This window comes from Capra hircus, unplaced genomic scaffold, assembly GCF_001704415.2.
Source record: "Capra hircus breed San Clemente unplaced genomic scaffold, ASM170441v1, whole genome shotgun sequence".
Taxonomy (NCBI): Eukaryota; Metazoa; Chordata; class Mammalia; order Artiodactyla; family Bovidae; genus Capra; species Capra hircus.
The window spans coordinates 1-24025 of NW_017214958.1; the positions used below are offsets into that span (position 1 = coordinate 1).

The window sequence follows — 24025 nt, forward strand, 5'->3', positions numbered from 1 at the left end:
GCCCAACTTTGCATCCTGGTTCTCGCTGCTTTTTCTCCCTCCGCTGTGTGCTGGGCCGTTTAGTCAAAATGCTGGGAAGACTAGCTTGAATGATTTTAAGCACAACCTTACTAGCTCAAACTAATACAGTTGCTAGTATCGTAGTTTGAACCTTCTTTGACATTGCACTTCTTTGGGATTGGAATGAAAACTGACCTTTTCCATTCCAGTGGCCACTGCTGAGTTTTCTCAATTTGCTGATATATTGAGTGCAGCATTTCAACAGTTTAAATGAGGCATACACTTATTATTTTGTGTTTCATAATCTTAGCAAAGAAAGTCAAAGTTATGTTACTCATGTTACTTCTTTTCCTGGTAGGAATCAACTCAACTACATCACAGAAGAACTTAGAAACCCTTTCAGGTAAGAAAGCTGAGTCAGAGTGGGAGACAGTGGACAGGTTAGCATACTTCTCTCCCCCAAACATAAGGTGGAACTGCTTCCCCCAATCACCCACCACCCACTTCCAGACAGTGGGTGGTTTCCTATCAGCTCACTGACATCCGTTAGAGCTTGGTTTTGTTTGAGGTAGTAAAATGGTTGTTAAGAGGAAGGAAGAACTCTAGCTTATTTTGCATTATAACCAAATTCAGTTTTACTGCCCTGGAGTCTAAGGAGAGGGAGAGTTCTTTCTCATTAGAAAATGTCAATGTCCCCACTGGGGCTCTGCTGTCCCTCTAGCCCCCTGCTTCTTGGTGAGCATCAGGAAGCTTCAGGAAGGGCAGTTCCCCAGGGAGCAGGTAGAGGGCCGGCTGGGCAGGTGGAAGAAAGGACTGGACTAAGGCAACATCCTGTGAGTCTGTCATGGACGGGCTGGTCTGGCTGAGTCTCTGGGTCCCCGCCCCTCCCAGAAACCTGCCCCTGGCCATCATCATTGGGATCCCACTGGTAACAGGCTGCTACATCCTCATGAACGTGTCCTACTTTACTGTGATGACGGCCACCGAACTCCTGCAGTCCCAGGCTGTGGCCGTGGTGAGTGCCCAGGGTCTCTGTGGGAGGGGACAGGCAAGGGATACATGCTCAAGCTGAAGGACCCTGTGTGTGTAGGGGGGCGGAATACTCGTCTAGGAGACCAGACACGGGGAGATGAGCAGGATAGGGCAGCGCCAGAGACCTGGCCTACCTTCCAGGTGGCCAGCAGCTGGGAGGTCCTGCCTTCCCAGCACACCCAACCTGCCTCCTCAACACAGAGCGCAGGGCTCCACTTCACCAGGGTTGGGACTTTGACAGGCACGTGTCGGGGAGAGCAAGATCAGGGGAGTCCTTGTAGGAGGGAGTGATGATAATGGGTTGTGGAATTCATCTGGGTGAGGAGGGAAGCAAGGACGAGGGACGGGGATGAGGGACAGGGGAGAGGTGTGCGGGGTCCACGTGCTGGAGAAGACCTGAGGAGTTGGGGCAGGACAAGAAATGAAGCTGAAAACAGGCAATGGGGTGACATGGACAGGGAGCAGAGAAAGGCAGGCTTGGTGACCGGCCCGCTGACCCTGAGACCAGGCAGCTCAGCTGGGAGGGAGACCTGGTCATTCCGAAGACGGGAGAGCGAGGGCGTCAGAGGATGTGGAAACACTGAGAATTACGCCAGGCAGCAGGGGAGAAGAGCTGTCTCTCATCATCCGCAGAGGTGGGGCATGGGTTGCGGGGGCGGGGGGGTGGCGTCTTTTTCTCCAGACTGCTGCCCGCCGTTCCTCAGGGAGGCATCCTGGAGCTCAGTGGGGCCGCTGGGAGGGCTCAGCAGCCCGTGGGGCCGGTGGCTCTTGGGGGCGCACGGTCTCAGGACGCACCCACTTCTCTCCCAGACGTTTGGTGACCGTGTCCTCTACCCCGCCTCGTGGATCGTTCCGCTCTTCGTGGCGTTTTCAACCATCGGCGCCGCTAACGGGTCGTGCTTTACTGCGGGCAGGTAGGACCCAGCACCTCCCCTGGGGCGGAGCGCGCGCACACACGCGGGGTGGCGCCTGGGCCAGGCCTGAGTCCCCAGTGACGGAGCAGAAAGCACACGCGGGGCGGGAGGAAGCACGTGGAGCGAGGGGGCACGTGGCGCTGGTCCCAGTGGTCCAGAGTGAGTGGGGATAGTGCCACCAGCCCCAGCGCAAGGCAGAGCTTGGCAATCGGGGTGAGCGAGGTTTACTCGTGGGACTCTTCACGGAATGAGCTTTCTGGAACATCTTTTCATGTTAATAGATACACAGTCTAGATCAGGAGCCTAGTAGGCTGCAACCCACTCCAGTGTTCTTGCCTTGAGAATCCCAGCAACGAAGGAGCCTGGTGGGCTGCCATCTATGGGGTCGCACAGAGTCAGCCACGACTGAAGCGACTTAGCAGCAGCAGCAGCAGCTAGATCAGGAATTGGTAAACTAAAGGGTAGATAGTGAAGATTTTAGGCTTGCAGGCCATGTAAAACCGTCCTGCTCTGTCTTTGCAGTAGGAAAGCCAACAGCTGTGGCTATGGTCCAGAAAAACTTTATTTACATAACCAGGCACTTTGCCAGTTCTTGCCTGGAGAATCCCAGGGATGGGGGAGCCTGGTGGGCTGCCGTCTATGGGGTCGCACAGAGTCGGTCACAACTGAAGCGACTTAGCAGCAGCAGCAGCAGCAGCCGGGCCTCTGGCCCCTACCTGGTCTAGAGACAGTTAGTTACGTTGGAATCCTCTTAACCAATGTAGCATAATTTCACATTGCCTCCACTGGTGGGCTGGGTTGGGCAGTTTTTCACAAACATTGGCAGGGAACATTTTGAGTATGTCTTTGTTCATTTCTCCAGCATTCTTGGCGGTATAGTCCTGAGAGTGAAATTGCCAAAGGTTATATGGATATACACTTTAAAAAATGAAACATACACCACAGAATCATGCCTTAGTGCTTCTCCTTTAAGACTTCTTCAAAAGTGTCTTGGTTGTTCTATCTGAATTTTAGAATTACCCTATCAATTTCTACAAAAAACCTTAGGGACTTTGATTAGAACTTTACTGAATCTATAGTTCAATTTGGAGAGGACTGCCAGCTTCAAAGTACTGATTTTTCTAATTTATGGGCATGGATTTCTCTCCCCATTTATTTAGGTCTTCTTTAGTTATTTTTTGGAGTGGCAGTTTTCAGTATATAATTCCTACACATATTTTGTCAGGTTTACCCTGAAATATTTCATATTTCTTCATGCTATTATAAATGGTATTTTCAAAAATGCAAAAAATGTCAGTTTCTGATTAGTCTGTTGCAGGTACAACTGTTTTTGTTTGTTGTTCAGTCACTAAGTTGTGTCTGACTCTTTGCAATCCCATGGACTGCAGCACGTCAGACTCCCCTGTCCTTCACTATCTCCTGGAATTTACTCAAATTCATGCATACTGAGTCGATGATGCCATCCAACCATCTCATCCTCTGCCACCCCCTTCTCCTTTGCCTTCAATCTTTCCAGGCAACAGGGTCCTTTTGAATGAGTTGTCTCTTCACATCAGGTGGCCAAAGTATTGGAGCTTCAGCTTCAGTTCTTCGAATGGATATTCAGGGTTGATTTCCTTTAGGATTGACTGGTTTGATCTCTTTGCAGTCCAATGAACTCTCAAGAGTCTTCTTCAACACAGTTCAAAAACATCAGTTCTTCAGTGCTCAGCCTTCTTTATGGACCAACATCTGTACATGATTACTGGAAAAACAATAGCTCTGACTATATGGACCTGTGTCAGCAAAGTGATGTCTGCTTTTTAATATGCTGTCTAGGTTTGTCATAGCTTTCCTTCCAAGGAGCAAGCATCTTTTAATTTCATGCCTTCCCAAATGGCTCAGTGGTAAAGAAACTGCCTGCAGTGCAGGAGACCTGAGTTCAATCCCTGAATCAGAAAGATCCCTTGGAGAAAGGAATGGCTACCCACTCTAGTATTCTTGCCTGGAGAATTCCACAGACAGAGGAGCCTAGTGGGCTGTAATCTATGGGGTCACAAGGAGTTGGACACAATTGAGCAACTAACACGCAAATATGGTATTTCTATTTTTAGTTTTTTGAGGAAACTTCATACTGTTTTCCACAGTGGTCACACCAATTTGCATTCCCACCAACAGTTTACAGGGGTTCCCTTTTCTCTACATCCTTGCCAACATTTGTTATTTATGGTCTTTTTGATGATAGCCATTCTGACAGATATGAGGTGATATCTCATTGTGGTTTTGATTTGCAATTCTCTGATGACTAGTGATGTTGAACATTGTTTTATGTGTCTGTTGGCCATCTTTGTGTCTTTTTCATAAAATATATTCAGTTCTTCTGCCCATTTTTAACTGGATTGTTTTTATGATATTGAGTTGTATAAGTTATATATATTTGGGATATTAACCCCTTTTTGGCCGTATCATTTGCAAATATTTTCTCCCATTCAGTGGCTTGTCTTTTTGTTTTGTCAGTGGTTTCCTTTGCTGTGCAAAAGCTTTTCAGTCAGTTCCCATTCATTTACTTTTGCTTTTATTTCCTTTTCTTTAGGGGACAGATCCAAAAAGATACTGCTACAATTCATGTCAAAGGGTATCCTGCCTATGTTTTCTTCTAGTTTTGTGGTTTTGGGTCTTATATTTAGGTCTTGAATCCATTTTGAGTGTATTTTTGAATATGATATGACAGAATGTTCTAATTTCATTCTTTTGCATGTAGCTGTCCAGTTTTCCCAGCACCCCTAGTTGAAGAGACTACCTTTTCACCATTGTATTATTTCTGCCTCCTTTGTTGTAGATTAGTTGACCATAGGTATGTGGATTTGTTTCTGGGCTCTCTGTTCTGTTTCATTGATCTGTGTGTTTGTGTCTGTTTTTGTGCCAGTACCTTACGGTTTTGATAACTGTAGCTTTGTAGTCTAAAGTCAGGGAGCGTGATATTTCCAGCTCTATTCTTTTTTCTAAAGATTCTTTTGGTTATTTGGTGCCTTTTGTGTTTCCATACAAAATTTAAAATTATTTGCTCTAGTTCTGTGAAAAATGCCTTTGGTATTTTGATAGGGATTGCATTGAATCTGTACATTGCCTTGGGTAGTATGGTCATTTTAACAATATTAATTCTTCCAATCCATGAACACGGTACATTTTTCCATCTGTTAATGTTACATTCAATTTCTTTCATCTATGTGCTATAGTTTTCTGAGTGTAGGTCTTCTATTAATACTTCCTTAGGTAAGTTTATCTGTATGTTTAGGTATGTTATTTATATAATTGTAAATGCTGCTGTTTCCTTAACTTCTCTGACAGTTGTTACTGTATAGAAATGCAACAGATTTCTGTATATTAATTTTGTGCATACATGCTAAATCACTTTAGTCATGTCTGACTCTGTGTGACCCTATGGACTGCAGCCCACTAGGCTCCCCTGTCCATGGATTCTCCAAGTAAGAATATTGGAGTGGGTTGACATTTCCTTAAATTCTCTTTCTGGCAGTTGTTAGTGTTTAGAAATGAAACAGATTTCTGTATATTAATTTTGTACCCTGTAACTTTACCAAATTCATTGATGAGGTCTAGTATTTTTTTTTTTTTTTGTAGTGTATTTAGGATTTTCTCTGTATAGTATTGTGTTGTCTGCAAAGACCGACAATTTTACTTCTTCCTTTCCAGTTTGGATTTCTTATATATTTTTTTCTTTCTTCTTTTTTTGGTTTGAGTGTGTCGCTCAGACGTTCAATACTACATTGAATAAAAGTGGCAAGATTGGGCATCCTTGTCTTGTTCCTGATCTTAGAGGAAGTTTTCAGCTTTTCATTATTGAGTATGATGTTAGCTGGGAGCTTATCATATATGGCCTTTATTATGTTATATTCCCTCTATACCCACTGGAGAGTTTTTGTCATAAGTGGATATTGAATTTTGTCAAAAGCTTTTCTGCATCTCTTGGGATAATCATATGGTTTTTATTCTTTAATTTGTTAACGTGATGTATTCCACTGATTGACTTACAGATACTGAACCATCCTTGCATCCCTGGGAAAAGTCTCACTTTATCATGGTGTATGATCTTTTTAAACATTTGCTGACTTTAGTTTGCTTATATTTTCAGGATTTTGCATCTATGTTCAACAGTGATATTGGCCTGTAATTTTCTTTTTTGTGTAGTATCTTTGTCCGGTTTTGGTATAAAGGTAATGTTGGTCTCACAGAATGAATTCAGAAGCATTTCCTCTGCATTTTTTTGGGAATTGTTTGAGACCAATAGGTGTTATCTCTTCTCTACATATTTGGTAGAATTCACTTTTTTTTTTTAGTACCAAATTTTTAATTTTTTAACCATTTATCATTTATTATTATTATTTACAATATTGTATTGGTTTTTGCCATACATCAACATGAATCCATCATGGGTGTACATGTGTTCCCCATCCTGAACCCCCTTCCCTCTTCCCTCCCCATACCATCCCTCTGGGTCATCCCAGTGCACCAGCCCCGAGCATCCTATATCCTACATTGAACCTGGACTGGCGATTCATTTCTTATATGATATTATACATGTTTCAATGCCATAGAATTCACTTTTGAAACCATCTGGACCAAGACTTTTCTTTTTTGGGAGTTTTCAAATTGCTGATTCAATTTCACTACTGGGAATTGGTCTATTCATATTTTCTGTTTCTTCCTGATTCAGTTTCGAGAAATTGTACATTTCTAGGAATTTGTTGATCTCTACTTGGTTCTTCATTTTATCAGCATATCATTGTTCACAGTAATCTCTTATGATCCTTTGTATATCTATGGTGTTACTTATAACTTTCCCCTTTTCAGTTCTGATGATATTGATTTGGGCCCTCTTCTTTTCTTGACGTTTCTTGATTTTATTTTTCAGAGTCAGCTTTTAGTTTCATTGATCTTTTCTATTTTTGTCTATTTCATTTATTTCTGCCCTTATATTTATGATTTATTTCCTTCCACTAACTTTGGGTTTTGTTTGTCCTTTTTCTTGTCCTTTTAGGTGAAAGATTAAGCCATCTTATTGATGACAAAAGAATCTTATTTCCTGAGGCAGGCTTTTATTGCTGTAAAGTCCCCTCTTAGAACTGCTTTTGCTATGTCCAGTAGATTTTGGATCATTGTGTTTTCATTTTCATTTGTCTTCAGGTACTTTTTTAATTTCCTCTTTGATTTCTTCAGTGATCGATTGGTTATTTAGTAGCATATTGTTTAGCTTCCACATGTTTGTGCTTTTTGCAGTTTTTCTTTTTGTAGTTGATTCCTCCAGCATTGTGGCCAGAAAAGATACAATGATTTCAGCTTTCTTAAATTTACCAAGGCTTGTTTTGTGGCCTAGCATGTGATCTCTCCTAAAGAGTGTTTCATGTGTACTTGAAAAGAATGTGTATTGTGCTGTTTGGGGATGGACTGTTTTATATATGTTAAGTCCATCTGGTGTAATAGATCATTTAAGACCAGCATTTGCTTATAGATTTTCTGTCTGATCTGTCCATTTATATAAGTGGGGGTGTTAAAGTCCCTTCCTATCATTGTGTTACTTATATTTTCTCCTTTACATGTTAGTACTTGCTTTATATATTTAGGTGCTCCTATATTGAGAGCACATATTATATTTACCATCATTATATCTTCTTGGATTGATCCCTTGATCATTATATAATGCCCATCTCTTGTAAGTCTTTAAACTCTATTTTGTCTGATATAAGTATTGCTACGCAGGTTTTGTTTTGATTTCCATTTCCATGGAATAACTTTTTCCATCCACTCACTTTCAGTCTATGTGTATCTTTAGATCAGAAGTGAATCTCCTGTAGGCAGCATATATACAGGTGTTATTTTTATATCCGCTCATATATCCATCCATTTTATATCCACTCTATGTCTTTTGAGCATTTAGTCCACTTAATTACTTAAATGTATGTTCTTATCACCATTTTGTTATTTGAGGTTGTTTTAATAGGTCTTTTTTGTTCCTTCTTTTGTTCTCTTGTGATTAGATGGCTATCTTTCATGTTATGTTTGAATTCCTTTTTATTTTTGTAACTACTACAGTTTTGGTTTATGTGAAGTTTATATATAACAAACTATATATATTTATACATACACACACAAAACATTATTGTTTTAAGTTGCTGATCTAATTTCAAATGCACTTAACAACCCTGCATTTGTATTGTCCTCCACTTATGAGTACTGTTTTTGACAACATGTTTTACTGTATCTAATTGTTTTGTGTATTCTTTAACTGCTTGTTGTGATATATCATGTCCGACTCTGTGTGACCCCATAGATGGCAGCCCACCAGGCTCCTGTCCCTGGGATTCTCCAGGCAAGAACGCTGGAGTGGGTTGTCATTTCCTTCTCCAATGCATGAAAGTGAAAGGGAAGTCCCTCAGTCATGTCCGACTCTTTGTGACTCCATTGGCTACAGCCTACCAGGCTCCTCCTTCCATGGGATTTTCCAGGCAAGAGTACTGGAGTGGGTTGCCATTGCCTTCTCCTATTCTTTAACTGCTTGTTGTGATATACAGATGATTTTTTTACCTTCTTTGAACCTTCTTTCTAGCTTTGTATGTGGTTGATTTTCTACCTTTAGTGTTTATTTGCAAGGGCTCCTGTTTTTTTATATCTTTTTGGTAGATTATTTCCTTTTTCAGTAGGAATGCTCTTTTTGCCTGAAATTCTATTCTGATATTGATATTGCTGAATCAGCTGTCTTTCAGACTTCTGCTTTTAGTAACATGTCTCAGTTCAGTTCAGTTCAGTTGCTCAGTCATGTCCAACTCTTTGCCCCTTTTAAATGTCTACCTCTCAGTGATACGGGTTCTGGCTTGCATCTCTTTCATCAAACCCAACCTGAGAGTCTCCAGCTGAGCAAGTGGAATTTGATTATATTGGATATGATTACTGCTACAGATAAATTAATTCCTATCATATTCCTTTGTGTTTTCTTGGCTTAAAAAAAATCTTACCCTGATTTATTAACCATTAAATGTCCTGGGTGTTCATTGGAAGGACTGATGCTGAAGCTGAAACTCCAATACTTTGGCCACCTCATGTGAAGAGTTGACTCATTGGAAAATACCCTGATGCTGGGAGGGATTAGGGGCAGGAGAAGAAAGGGATGACAGAGGATGAGATGGCTGGATGGCATCACCGATTCGATGGACCTGAGTTTGAGTGACGCTGGGTGTTGGTGATGGACAGGGAGGCCTGGCGTGCTGGAATTCATGGGGTGGCAGAGTCGGACACAACTGAGTGACTGAACTGATCTGAAATGTTTTTATTCCTTTTTTTTCTTGTATTGATATAGATGAAAGTTATATTTCTATTCTTTTAGTAGTTACCTTTAAAATTTAACATGAATACCCTACTAGAGTCTATCAGTATCTCAGTTTTCTTTCCTCTGTTGCAAGGGCTTTCCCTTTCATATCATCTAGTATATCAGCTACACCGTGTTTGTAAAGGGAACCAATCCTCAAAAAAAGTCTATCATGACAGAAATAAAAAACCCAATACTTGCAAACATACAAAATATATTTTACTATTGTCTCCTTAACATTGCTTCTTAAATAAACTTAGCTCAGTGTCCTCTTTTGTTGGAGTAGACTTTTTAATAGTTTCCAACAAGGACTGAAGAAAAGTAAATGTCTCATAGCTATTGTTTATCTAAACATTTATTTTGCCAGTAGTCTTGAATGATGATTTGGCTATGCAGAATTCTAATCTGAAAATCTAATCAATTTCCCTTATCACTTTCAAAGTAGTATTTCTCATGAGATGGCTGTTGTTCTGGCTGTCCTAATTTTGTAATTAATCTTTTAAATTTGGTAGCTTAAATTTTTTTCCCTTCCGCTATGTTTATATCTGGGTATGTTTTATTTCCTGAAGTGGGTTCAGTCTGAAGGCTCAGAATGTTTTGATTGTGTAAAGGCTCTCTGCTCTTCTTTGTTGTTTTTTTAAGATTTATTTATTTGGCTGCACTGGGTCTTAGTTGCAGCATGCAGGATCTTTAGTTGTAGCATGCAAACTCTTAGTTGCAGCCATGTGGGATCTAGTTCCCAGACCAGGAATCAAACCCAGGTCCCCTGCATTGGGAGCACAGAGTCTTAGCCATTGGACCAGACCACCAGGGAAGTCCCTTTCTGCTCTTTGAATTTTCTTATCCCATTCAATATATTCAAGCTTATTCCTGTGTTTCTTTAATTTCCTGGCTATATTTTCTGTTTCTCTGTGCTTCATATTCAGTCTCAGTTCAGTTCAGTCACTTAGTCGTGTCTAACTCTTTGCGACCCCATGGAGTGCAGTACTCCAGGCTTCCCTGTCCATCACCAACTCCTAGAGCTTGCTCAAACTCATGTCCATTGAGTCAGTGATGTCATCCAACCATCTCATCCTCTGTCGTTCCCTTCTCCTCCTGCCTTCAATCTTTCCCAGCATCAGGGTCTTTTCCAATGAGTCAGTTCTTCGCATCAGGTGGCCAAAGTACTTTTTTAACTTGTAGTTTTCTGTTGATTAAATTCTTAACTACGAGAACTTTTTGTTCTGTTAGGAATTCCATTTAGCTCTCCACCTTTAATTTACCATTTTAGACACTGCCTTTCATATTCTTGGAATAATCAGGAGTTCTGGGCAGGGGTGGGGGTTATTAAGCCACTTGTTTGCATCAGATTTAAGAAGTGCAAGGCACATCTATGTTGGCGTCTGTCAAGTGCACCAAGCACTGTGGTTCATAGGCCCTGGACTAGTTTTTACATTTGTTTCTTGCACAAATTTCAGGACTCAGATCAGTTATCTCCTCCTTGAAAGGGCCTCCCCAACTTCCCACTTCACCTACCCCTCCCCCAGATGACCCCTCTGTACCAGCTGCATTCCTCTCAGTTCAGTTCAATCACTCAGTCGTGTCTGACTCTTTGTGACCCCATGTACTGCAGCACGCCAAGCCTCCCTGTCCATCACCAACTCCTGGAACTTACAAATCAAACTCATGTCCATCGAGTCAGTGATGCCATCCAACCATCTCATCCTCTGTCATCCCCTTTTCCTTTTGCCGTCAACCTCTCCGAGCATCAGGGTCTTTTCCAATGAATCAGATCTTTGCATCAGGTGGCCAAAGTATTGGAGCTTCAGCTTCAGCATCAGTCCTTCCAATGAATATTCAGGACTGATTTCCTTTAGGATTGACTGATTTGATCACCTTGCAGTCCTCTCAAGAGTCTTCTCCAAAACCACAGTTCAAAAGCATCAATTCTTCAGCACTCAGCTTTCTTTATGGTCCAACTCTCAAATCCATACATGACTACTGGAAAAACCATAGCTTTGATTAGATGAACGTTTGTTGGCAAAGTAATGTCTCTGCTTTTTAATATGCTGTCTAGCTTGGTCATAGCTTTTCTTCAAAGAAGCAAGCATCTTTTAATTTCATGGCTGCAGTTACCATCTGCAGTGATTTTGGAGCCCCCCAAAATAGTCTGTCACTGTTTCCATTGTTTCCCCCATCTATTTGCCATGAAGTGATGGGACTAAATGCCATGATCTTCACTTTTTGAATGTTGAATTTTAAGCCAGCTTTTTCACTCTCCTCTTTCCCTTTCATCCAGAGGCTCTTTAGTTCCTCTTCACTTTCTGCCATTAAGGGTAGTGCCATCAGCATATCTGAAAAAAGCAAAAGTGAAGTTGCTCAGTCCTGTCTGACTCTTTGCAACCCCATGGACTGTAGCCTACAAGGCTCCTCCATCCATGGGATTTTCCAGGCAAGAGTACTGGAGTCAGTTGCCATTTCCTTCTCCAGGGGATCTTCCTGACTCAGGGATCAAACCCGGGTCTCCTGCATTGTAGGCAGATGCTTTACCATCTGAGCCACCAGGGAAGTCATATATCTGAGGTTATTGATATTTCTTCTGGCAATTTTGATTCCAGCTTGTGCTTCATCCAGCCTGGCATTTTGCATGATGTTCTCTGCATATAAGTTAAATAAACAGGGTGACAGTATACAGCCTGGATGTGCTCCTTTCCCAATTTGGAACCAGTCCGTTGTTCCATGTCCAGTTCTAACTGTTGCTTCTTGACCTGCACACAGATTTCTCAGGAGGCAGGAAAGATGGTCTGATATTCCCATCTCATTAAGAATTTTCCACAGTTTGCTGTGATCCACATAAAGGCTTTGGCATAGTCAATAAAGCAGAAGTAGCTATTTTCTGGAACTCTCTTGCTTTTCCTGTGATCCAGTGGATGTTGGCAATTTGATCTCTGATTCCTCTGCCTTTTCTAAATCCAGCTTGAACATCTGGAATTTCTAGGTTCATGTACTGTTGAAGCCTTGCTTGGGGAATTTTGAGCATTACTTTGCTAGTGTGTGAGATGAATGCAATTGTGTGGTAGTTTGAACATGCTTTGCATGGCCTTTCTTTGGGATTGGAATGAAAACTGACCTTTTCTAGTCCTGTGGCCACTGCTGAGTTTTCCAAATTTGCTGGCATATTGAGTGCAGCACTTTCACAGCATCATCTTTTAGGATTTGAAATAACTCAGCTGGAATTCCATCACCTCCACCAGCTTTGTTCATAGTGATGCTTCCTAAGGCCCACTTGACTTTGCATTCCAGGATGTCTGGCTCTAGGTGAGTGAGCACACCATCGTGGTTATCTGCGTGATTATCATCTTTTTTGTATAGTTCTTCCATGTATTCTTGGCACCTCTTCTTAATATCCTCTGCTTCTGTTAGGTCCATAGCATTTCTGTCCTTTATTGAGCCCATCTTTGCATGAAATGTTCCCTTAGTATCTCTAATTTTCTTGAAGAAATCTCTGGAGATGGGAATGGCAAACCACTTCAGTATTCTGTCCTTGAGAACTGCATGAACAGTGTGAAAAGGCATTTGTCTAAGATGCTTTTAATCAGCTTACTTGTGTAAAGCTCACTTATTCAGGAGACTGGACTCCTATCTGAAAATACCTGGGTCATAGCTCAGTCCTTTGCTCTGTGGCCTCAGTAGTGAGATTAGGACACACTTGCTTTGTGTTCATACTGCAGCCTACACCCCTTCATCGACTGACTTCCTTATTATTGCCCTTGCAGACTTGTTTTCGTTGCAGGCCGGGAAGGCCACATGCTGAAAGTGCTGTCTTACATTAGCGTCAAGCGCCTCACTCCAGCTCCTGCCATCATGTTTCATGTAAGTATGAATTCTGCCATGAAAACACCCTCTTAAGGCAGAGAGTCCCCCAGTCTGGATGATAAAGTATAAACCTGATCACTAAGTTCAGTGATTTTCAAATGACCCAGGTTCCCCAGTCCTCGGGTATATAAAATAGTTCAAAACAATTAAAATAATTCACCCAATTTCTGCCTCTTGTTCTGAATTTATCTATGAAAGACACTGTTTGAGTTTTCCAAGCTTGTACCCTTTACATGTTCTACATGCACATTTGTGTGCTCTAGGTCCCTGGAAACAAACTGTACCAAACCCCACTAGCTTATGGGGAAGGAGAATACGGCATTTTACAAGGTGGCTAATGACAACAGCTTCTCATTGTGGCCCAATAATTTGTAAATCATGGGATGCTTGTGAATTAAAGGCCCTTTGACATTTTCTGATTGGAATTTCTCAGTGAGGGGTAGTCCTTGGTTATATGCAACTATTACGGGCAACTTTGGACCACCCACACCCTAGCTTGAGAGCCCCTGTTCTCTGTCAACTCCCTCTGGAGATGAGACAACAGACCCAGAATTACAGGAATTACAAGTCCAGGACAGTGCAGTAAATGCAGTCAATACCAGACCTAGACAGCCTGGGTTTTCTAGTGCAGGGTTCTTTCCTCCAATGAAAACTCTTTGCAGGAAAATTAATAATTAGGAAGCTGGTGCAATATACATTTTGTTTTTCTCCTGTTTAAAAGAGCCACCTATGTTCCAGGTTTCCATCCCACCTCAAAGAAAAGAGCTTCCACCAATCTTGATTCCAAATGTAATGGGATAAGCAGAAGTTTTCTTTCACATTACAGTGCTTATCCGCTGCTGCTTTTGTCTTTTGTGAAGTCATAAGGGTAATGTTTTCATGTACTGATGACCTAAGGATTCATTCTTCTTTCCTCTAGAGCATGATAGCGATCATTTACATCATCCCTGGTGACATCAACTCATTAGTCAATTACTTCAGTTTTGCTGCATGGCTGTTTTATGGTTTGACGATCACTGGACTCATTGTGATGAGGTTTACAAGGAAAGAGCTGAAAAGACCTATCAAGGTAGGTTTAGTTCCCCGAATGTCACAAGTGGCTTTGTTCTCCTGAAGTGAGCTAGACAGCGGTAACTAATTTATTTATTTAGATGTAACTATTTTGAGTTCTAGGAGCCTGCTTTCTATTTTCAACCTTTTCTCCTGAATGGCATACTTAAGAGTGGAGTTTCCTTTTCATCTCATATTATGATCCAGTCAGCCATCTCATTAATTTATTAAAGTTATCAGCAATACCTGTGACCTAAGCAAAGGGAGATTTCCAGTTCTGGCAGTTCCAGGATCTCTCGAGCGTACACTTGTTGTCTACTGATGGGGACTTCTGACTCAGACCCAGACCTGTTCCTGTGCTTGCAGCCGCCTACAGTCCACCTCTGCAATCTGTCTGAGGCTCCTTCCCACCTGCCTCCATGGCTGGTGTGGGTCCATATACCAATGGGGAAGGAGAATGTATTGTGTTTTGCTTATGTTATGGGCTCTTTTTTTTTTATATTAAAACCTATGGTATATATTCTTTGGAGAAGGAAATGGCAACCCACTCTAGTATTCTTGCCTGAAGAATCCCATGGACAGAGGAGCCTGGTGGGCTACAGTCCATAGGGTCGCAAAGAGTTGGACACGACTGAAGTGACTTAGCACATACATTCTTATGATAACAAGCACAGATTTAAGAAAAAGGTAGGCAAAAAGAGGGCTTCAGAAACTATATAGCAAGAATAAAAATAGCGTCTTTAGCTTTGGAATTGTTTCATAAATCTGGTTAAAAGTCTTTCTGGAACGGTAGCTTGACTGTTACCCAATCGCTAAGGACAGCAGTGGCATAGAGTGGCCTGCTGGGATCAGGCAGCACCCCTCAATCAGGAAATCAAGCATGCAAAATCATGATGGTAGCACAGATTTGTAATCTGCACAAAACTGCTCAAACTGAAATGAAAAGGATTTGAGAAAAAATATGGAAGGAGGCAGGAAAGAAAATGAGAGAGATCAACATACGTGTAACTGGAGTCGCTGAGGAAGAAAATGGAAGTAATAGAATTCTTAAAAGCTGTGATTTAAGAAACCTTTCCTGAATTTGGAAGGAAAGGAGGAGAGGGGACCTTAAGAGGAGGCAGGGACTTGAATCAACACACTGAAAGTCATACAGTACAACTGAGATATCCTAACTAGAGTATAAATACATTCTGATAAAACTATGGAGTTTTTTCTGTTTTAATGCTTTGGGTATATCACATCCTCTTTCTTGTCCTCCTCCACCTCAATTCACTTAGAAAGAAAAGGAAATATACAGGCATCAGACTTCTCACCAGCTACACTTTATGCCATCAGACAGTAGGCAACTTATTTAAGATATTCAAGGAAGCGAAATGTTAAGTCAAATATTTTATATCTACTCGAACTGACCTTGAAGAATAAAGTTACCAGTGAGAGAACTCAAAGCATACATTGTTATATGAAACCTTCCTTCCTTTGGAATCACTAAAGAATGAGCTTTAGAAACCAAAAAGTCATGGGCATAAGGTGAATATATTTAAGAACCAACACTTAACGACAGGAGATAAGGATGGCAAAACAGTATGTAAATTATGAAGCACTGACAATATAACAAAAGTGGAAGAGAAAGCATAGGAAAGTATTCAAGGGAAGTGTGTCAGAGAAACTGCTTTAGGGCACCATTTGAAATTAGATGCTGGAGCGGGGAGAAGAAATCTTTAGCTTACTTCATTACTGCTTATTATGAACAATATCTTAAAAGGGGGAGACAAAGGTATTATATTATACCTATTTATAATGGTAATGCTCAGAAGAAAGGGGTTCCCTGGTGGCTCAGTTGATAAAGAATGCACCTGCAATGTGGGAGACCTGGGTTCGATCCCTGGGTTGAGAACTAAGAAAATTAGTATTTATAGATAAATATATCCAACACACACACACACCCATGAAACCACATCACGAAAGAATCTATACATGAAGACTCAAACAGGGAAACAAATCAGAGTATCTTCCTGGTTGACATTTTCTCAGTAGAATGCTTATTAGGGTTTTTTGTTGTTACTGTTTTTTTTTTGCTTATTAGTTTTTTAACATTCCCAAACTTTACAGAATCTATGAATCTCTTAATAGTCTTATGTCTGATAGTTATATGGGAAAAAATGAGTATTTAAATTTCCAAAACCCGCTACAGTATTTTTAATCCATGTGTGTGAAAAGTTTCAAATGACATTCCAAACCCGACGCAAGCGGCCATCACATGTAGGTGCACTGAAAAGTGTGGAAAAGCACGCATATCTCAGGCTTTGGGAAACATGTTATTGCATTAAAGGCAACCATTTACTAACAGTCATACCAATTGGTGCCCAGAAAATCATTTTTTTTAAAGCAGCTAACTTCTAGGTATAACACATTTGTTGCTGTGTAGTCACTAACTCGTGTCTGACTCTCTGCGGCCTCAGGGACTGTAGCCGCCAGGCTTCTCCATCCATGGCATTTTCCAGGCAAGAATACTGGAATGAGCTGCCATTTCCTTCTCTCCAGGGGACCCTGCAGACCCAGGGACTGCACCCTTGTCTCCTGCATTGCAGGTGGATTCTTTACCACTGAGCCACCAGGGAAGCCCACAGCACGTGTTGGAGATATATATATATATATATATAATATATATATATATATATATGCATTTACTTCTTTTAGTTATATCTGAAAACTCTACTTAGAAGTTTAAGATTTCACCTGATACGTGGTAATTTCCCCCACTTTAACAATAAAGGAAGGAGCCTCTGGTGAGAGTCTTCCCACAGAATGTTACTCTTTAAAGGGCAAGAAAATGACAGTTAAGTAGAAGGTACTTTATATAGACATGTGAAATGATACGAAGACAAAACTTGCCAGCTGCATGAATAAACTGGCTTATTCAGCCTAAAGAGTTTAAATTGGCCATTAAAAGAAAAAAATAATTTTTAGGCAGGTTTACAAAGTGGTGAAAGATTAAAAGGATAGGCAAAGAAAAACGAAGCAAATGAAAATACATAGAAAACAGGGGCTGTGATCTTATCAGACAAGCACTCAGACCCAGAATACAAGACAAAGACCATTAAAGAGATAAGAGTTATGAAAACCTATTTACGACACGACGTAATTACTTTTATGAAACAAACTACAGGAAACACAAGGAGAAACAGACACACACAAACAGAAGACTTTAGAACATCTCCCTCAGAGCAGGATAGATCCAGGCACATCACTAGTAAAAGCGACTGAAGATCTAAAACAATGTAACAGGTAAAATTTTAGGGATTCCTGTCAAATTCTGAGTTCCCCAAATAGCAATCACACCTTTTCAAGTGAAAAGGGGACATGTCTGAATCTGTAATGCCACCAAGAAAAACTCTGATTAAAACATCAGACATGTTACAAAGTACATTCTCTGTCCATAATGCAATAAAACAGGAAATCGATTTTAAAAATTAACATATTTTTTGATCCAAATGGAGACAGGAAATGAAAGTACATAAATTCCTAAAAATAACAATAATGAAAACAAGACATCTATGATCAGTGCTTTAAGGAAGTTCCACTATATTACTTACATCAATAAAAATGAAAACAAATTAAATAGACAACTCAAAAAGCAAGAGAAGAATCAACCAAGAAAACCAAAAGAATGTAGAAGGAATCAATAAACCTCTTAAAGAAAGAACTTACGATTCTTAACTGGATTATTTTTTAGAATTTCACCATGAACTCAGATTCTGCTCGGGTAGTAAGCTGTATTTTCCTAGAAAACTGTCCATTTCATGTAGGTGCTTGAATTTATTTGTATACAGCTATACAAAATAGTTTATGATTTAAAAAAAAAAAATTCCTATGTTCTGGAGATTATTTCTCCATTTTTGTTTATCTGTGTATTTATGCTTTCTGTTTGTTTTTTTTTTTTTTAAGGTAAGCTACAGGTTGTTTACTGATTTTTCAACTTATTTTTATGGACTGTAACACTAATACTAAACGCTGCAAAGATAGCACAGAAAAATGACAGGCCAGTCTCACTTTTGAATATTGATAGAAAAATCATAAAGTAACTAAACAAATAGAATCCAATTATATTAAAAACATACCATGACTAAGTCAAGTCTGTGCAAGCGTGGCTGAAGATTAGAATGAACTGGATTTAATTCATGGGGGATATAATTCATCATATTAATATACCTACAGTGAATACCCCTATGATCACCTCCCACAGATGCCAAAAACCACCAGATAAAATTCAACATACGTCACTGATAGAAACACAGATAAAAATGCATAATCTTTTCCTTGGTATGATCACACACACAAACACACCTATGGCAAAAAGCAACCTTAATTGATAAGCTTAACTGATAACCTTAATACTAGAGAGATCCCTGCTAGGTCTAAGACAAGAATGCCTTCCTTCTATTGATTTCTACTATCAGCTAACACTGTTCTGAAGATAGCAGCAAGGCAATTACGTAAGAGAAAGCCATTTGGAGCGTAAGGATTAGAGAAGAGTTTTTGAAAGTCTTTCTAAATTCAAAGAAAATAAAAGTGTACACCTGGAAAACCCAAAAAGATCAAAGAAAAAACTACAAGAAAATATAGTAAAGTAATATGACATAAAATTAAGACACTGAAATCAATAGCCTTTATTTATAAAAATGATGTCCAATGAAAAGAAAATGAAAGACAACACCTCATCTTCCCCCTACTCCATCTGAAACAAAAACCTAGCCATGAACTTCAATAAGAGGTTAGACTTCTCAGTGGAAAAGTAAAATTCTCCTGCAAGACAAAAAAAGTAACTTGAGCAAATGGAAATTCATCATCTTCTTGGATAGGGAAACTCAGCATCCTTCATTTAGACATTTCATGTAACTATAATAAACACCATCTAATTTTTTCTCTGGAGTTAGACAAGCTGATTATACAGTTCATATTGAAGAACAAACTACTAATAGCAAGAATGGCCAGGGAAAACCTGGCCATTAAATATTAAAAATTAAAATATAGATTCTAAAATTTAAATATCCTAGTACTGATGTATGAAGAAAACATAAACTGGTTTATAATCCAAGAATGGAGAAAACCTTTCCAATGACTCAAAAATCAAGAAGTAATTTTTTAAAAAGGGGCAACTGTATCTCGTGGCCAAAATAAAAATGCATGCATTCAAATAAAGCGAAGAAAATTGAAAGCACATATATATAATATTGGGGGAAATATCTGCAATAATATCACACACACAAAAAGGGTAACAGCCCGCATTTAAAGAGTGCCTAAAATTGAGATGGGAGTTACTAACAACTGAAACGGACAAAAGATATAAATGGACACAAGTCAACAAAGTTCAATGAGAACAACGCATTGACACTTAAACATGAAACACATGGGCCCCAGCACACTCAGTTTTGTTCCTAACAAGAGACAGACGCCAGAATTCTAACGAGCTACCATTTCATGCTTGTAAGATGGGGCAGAAATCCCAGAGTCTGGCCACACCCCATGGAGGTGGCCATGGGGAAGCAGCCTTCTCCAACACTGCTAGTGGAATTCAAATGATATGCCCGCTATGGATGGAAACCTGGCCATATCCAGCAAAATTACATATGGATTTACCTTGTGACCCAGTCATCCTGTTTTGAGGTAATCTATCCCAAAGTCTAGTCAAGGCTATGGTTTTTCCAGTGGTCATGTATGGACGTGAGAGCTGGACTGTGAAGAAAGCTGAACGCCAAAGAACTGATGCTTTTGAACTGTGGTGTTGGAGAAGACTCTTGAGAGTCCCTTGGACTGCAAGAAGATCCAACCAGTCCATCCTAAAGAAGATCAGTCCTGGGTGTTCATTGGAAGGACTGATGATAAAAGCTGAAACTCCAATACTTTGGCCACCTGATGCAAAGAGTTGACTCACTGGAAAAGACTCTGATGCTGGGAGGGATTGGGGGCAGGAGGAGAAGGGGACGACAGAGGATGAGATGGCTGGATAGCATCACCAACTCGATGGACATGAGTTTGAGTGAACTTTGGGAGTTGGTAATGGACAGGGAGGCCTGGTATGCTGCGATTCATGGGGTTGCAAAGAGTCGGACAAGACTGAGCGACTAAACTGAACTGAACGGATCCCAAAGTGAAGGTGACAGAAAATATGAAACACACCCAAGGTCATTTATTCCAGCATTAACTGTAAAAGCGAAAGCCTCAACACAACCCAAATGTCAATTAGTGGAAGACTAGCTGGATAAGTTTGGAACATCCACCAAATAGAGTGGTATGCAGTAATAAAATGGATAAGTAATTTTATACAGCACTGCTATCTCTGAAGTATATTAATGGAAAAAAACAAGATGTAACACTGTGTTTTATGCATTTACTGCGTTTTATGTAAGGGTAGTGGAAGATGAACAGGTGTATGCATGTTTGTGCACACACATGTGCTTATTTGCAAAAAGAAATAATGGGAGAATAAAGCAAACTCAAGAAAAAATTTATAATATCAAAAAATTAAACGCTGCAAAGGGAAAGAGCAAATCCCTGAAAACTCCAAACAAATGGAGATAAAAAAATATTACTCTATAAAAAGTAGATGACATAACCACGCAGAGCAGAATTACCAGAACTGATACTAAAGTGCATGACTTTTAATTGCATTTCCCTTGTGGCTTATACTCTTCTGTTAAAAAGAACTGCAAAAAAGTCTTAAACTTCATGCTACTTACAATGGTAGTACTGGTATAGGGCAGCCTGGCATGCTGCAGTCCACGGGGTTGCAAAGAGTCAGACACGACTGAGTAACTGAACTGAAATGAACTGGTATAGTTATTTTATTATAGACACACTGTAAGATAAAGAAAATAAATAATCATGTGAAAGCCATTACGAAGATTTCTGAAAAGAAGCATTAGGAAAGAAAATGCAAGTCTAGAGTAAACTAAGGAAAAAAGTGCAATCTTACATTTGAATCAAAACTATTACAATCATTTGTGCAATGTTTTCCCCTTTGTGAAAAAAAATGATTTTTCTCTGTCCTGGTGAAAGAACATTGAATACCCCAACCACCCAGATGATGGTTTCTAAGTGTCCATTTCCTACTGAAAAGAAACAGCTCCCTGGAGAAATGGGTGCATCCAGATCTGCCTGGACTGGATGTCTCTTGAGCCCCTGAATTCACTGATTGACTTCAGGGATTCCAAAGTGTGGCAGTCAGACCTTAAGTGCTTCCTGAGGTGATGAAAGGAAGTGCACCGCTCCACCACAAAAGCCTCCTGCCTCCAGGTCTAGCCCCCGGTTTTAACAAACAAGAGGGACAGAGGAGCACGTTATCAGCAGAGCTCAGAGAAGGCAATGGCACCCACTCCAGTACTTTTGCCCGGAAAATCCCACAGATGGAGGAGCCTGGAAGGCTGCAGTCCATGGGGTTGCTGAGGGTCGGACACGACTGAGCGACTTCACTTTCACTTTTCCCTTTCAAGCATTGGAGAAGGAAATGGCAACCCACTCCAGTGTTCTTGCCTGGAGAATCCCAGGGACAGGGAAGCCTGGTGGGCTGCCGTCTATGGGGTTGCACAGAGTCGGACACGACTGAAGCGACTTAGCAGATGAAGACAGTGTAGGACACACCATCTGATTCTGGCAACAAATTAATGGTGAGACAGAGCAAGGAGGGAACCAACAGGTTAAAATCCAAGTCCCTGTCGGTGAGAAATGCATGATGTGTACTTTACAGCTAAAAGTGACGTGAAGGCGTTTTCTTTATATTCTAGGGAAAAGGAAAGAACAAGTGAAATGAGGTCGGCAAATTTACTTACAAGCGATCAAAACTATGTTCTTCTTTCTCTATCAAGGGTATGAAAAATTTCACAAGGGAAACAAGTGCTCACGGCCGAGTCATGACTCCATGTTGTTCTGCCTGCAGGTGCCCATTTTCATCCCCATCTTGGTGACTCTCTTATCCGTGTTTTTGGTTTTGGCCCCAATCATCAGCGCACCTGCGTGGGAGTATCTCTACTGTGTGTTGTTTATGCTGAGCGGCCTTGTATTCTATTTCCTTTTTGTCCACTATAAGTTTGGATGGGCTCAGAAAATCTCAAGTAAGTATCAACCGGGGAACCGCTGTGCTATTAGTGAAGCAAGGCAAGCCTAACACCCCGCAGCCTCATCTGTCCCGATGCTACCAGGACTTTCTTGTCACAGGGTCTCACAGAGCTAACAAAATTTCATCTCCTCTTTTGGAGGACACGTGACCTGTTCCCCTCAGTGTGACACCCCTGGGGTCCATCTGTGGCCTCTATTATTTCCCAAGGACTTTGTTCCTTTCTTGAAAGAGCTCCTCCTGCCTCTAACCTCTTTACGCTGATCTAAGCCTAAAGCTGAGGGGTTGCTGGTGCTCTGAGGTGAAAATGAAAGAAAAGGTTAATAACTATCAGAAAACTGGCCACACTTGCCTATGCCTCTGAAAACGGACTTGCATTTGATTATACTGACAGAGAATCTAGCCAGGATAACTTACAACCTAAAGGCCCCACCCAAATATGCCTTATTTCTCAGCTTTGAGTGTTTAGCCAAGCTGTTTCCAACAAAAACTGTTAAGTTAGAATTAAGGAAGTAAAGAGAATGAACCATCTGTATTTTAAAGGAGATGCTGACTAAGTGACTTCAGACTACATATTCAGCCTTGGTCAGTGGTAAATAGTTAAATATACACATATAACTGAGTCATTCACATTTTTCCTATAAATGGTTTGGTGGCAGTGAAATATTTAGCAGATTCCTAATGCTTTAATGGGAAATAACTTATCTCCAACGAACCACCATAGCTCCCAGGATGGGTCTGCCCCTCTCTACCTACCTATGTCTCCCAAGCACAGGCTCTAACAGGAGACTCATCACCAAGGAGTTTAACACTATCACTGCTCACCAATAAGGGAGGTGGAGCTGATTCTTAATGACGCTTTTCTAACTGCACTTCCCCCATAGAGCCTCTCACCATGCACCTTCAGATGCTGATGGAAGTCGTCCCACCAGAGGAAGCTCCAGAGTAACAAGCTTGGCCTCTTGTGCCAAATCCAAGCTGTGATGAACTTATTTTTGTAAGCAATATTTGTGGTTATCTCTTCCTGATGTTTTTCTTAAGGAAAAAAAAACAAACATATTCACGCGTGTATGATACTATTATTTTTAGCTATCCTTAATTCCCTGGGTGGGTGCTGGCTGAAATCAGCAGGCAAGGAGATAACCCAGAAGAGTGGTGGTGGCGGGAAGGACTAAATCAGAGCCACTGGCACCACAGAGTGACTCTAGCAAGGGGCATATCATACCTACTTCAATAAAGGGTGTTCTTTCAGCTCCATCATCAGCAAGGTACATATATGTATATACACACACACACAAACACACACATATACATTTAAATATAAAATTGATGAAACTTTGCTTTGACTGAAATAGATTTTTAAAATACTCAAGTACGAATGCTTTCCTACTTACCCCCACCCCTTCCTGTATTTCACCTGGGGCAGATGGGGCAGGTCCGTCCCAGGCTGGCGTCAAGGCCTGCAGGGCACAGCTGACTGCCCAGGACCACCCACAGCCTGTGTCCACAAGAAGCTCAGTGTCACAGGTCCTCTGACAACCTTCACTGGTATTTCAGTCAAACCAGGAAGTATGGTGTATAAAATTCAATTGCATTTGGCACTCAGGAATATTCCTGACAAAATATGGTTCAAAAGAATGGAAAAAGTAACATTTCCGTGAAAACACTGAAATTTTATTAATATATTGCAAAAGACTTTCACACCAA

At 40.7% G+C, this 24025-nt stretch overlaps 1 protein-coding gene across 1 annotated transcript; it reads left to right on the forward strand.

Moving 5' to 3' along the window:
- Positions 1–358: 358 nt before the first annotated feature.
- LOC108635386 (b(0,+)-type amino acid transporter 1) lies at positions 359–23377 on the forward strand (the record flags this gene model as incomplete). Its single annotated transcript, XM_018045549.1, is given in 7 exon segments — positions 359–403; positions 892–1015; positions 1843–1946; positions 13059–13155; positions 14078–14227; positions 22142–22316; positions 23203–23377. Coding segments are annotated over 7 exon segments (760 nt in total), but the record flags the coding sequence as incomplete, so codon positions are not given.
- Between the last annotated feature and the right edge of the window lie 648 nt (positions 23378–24025).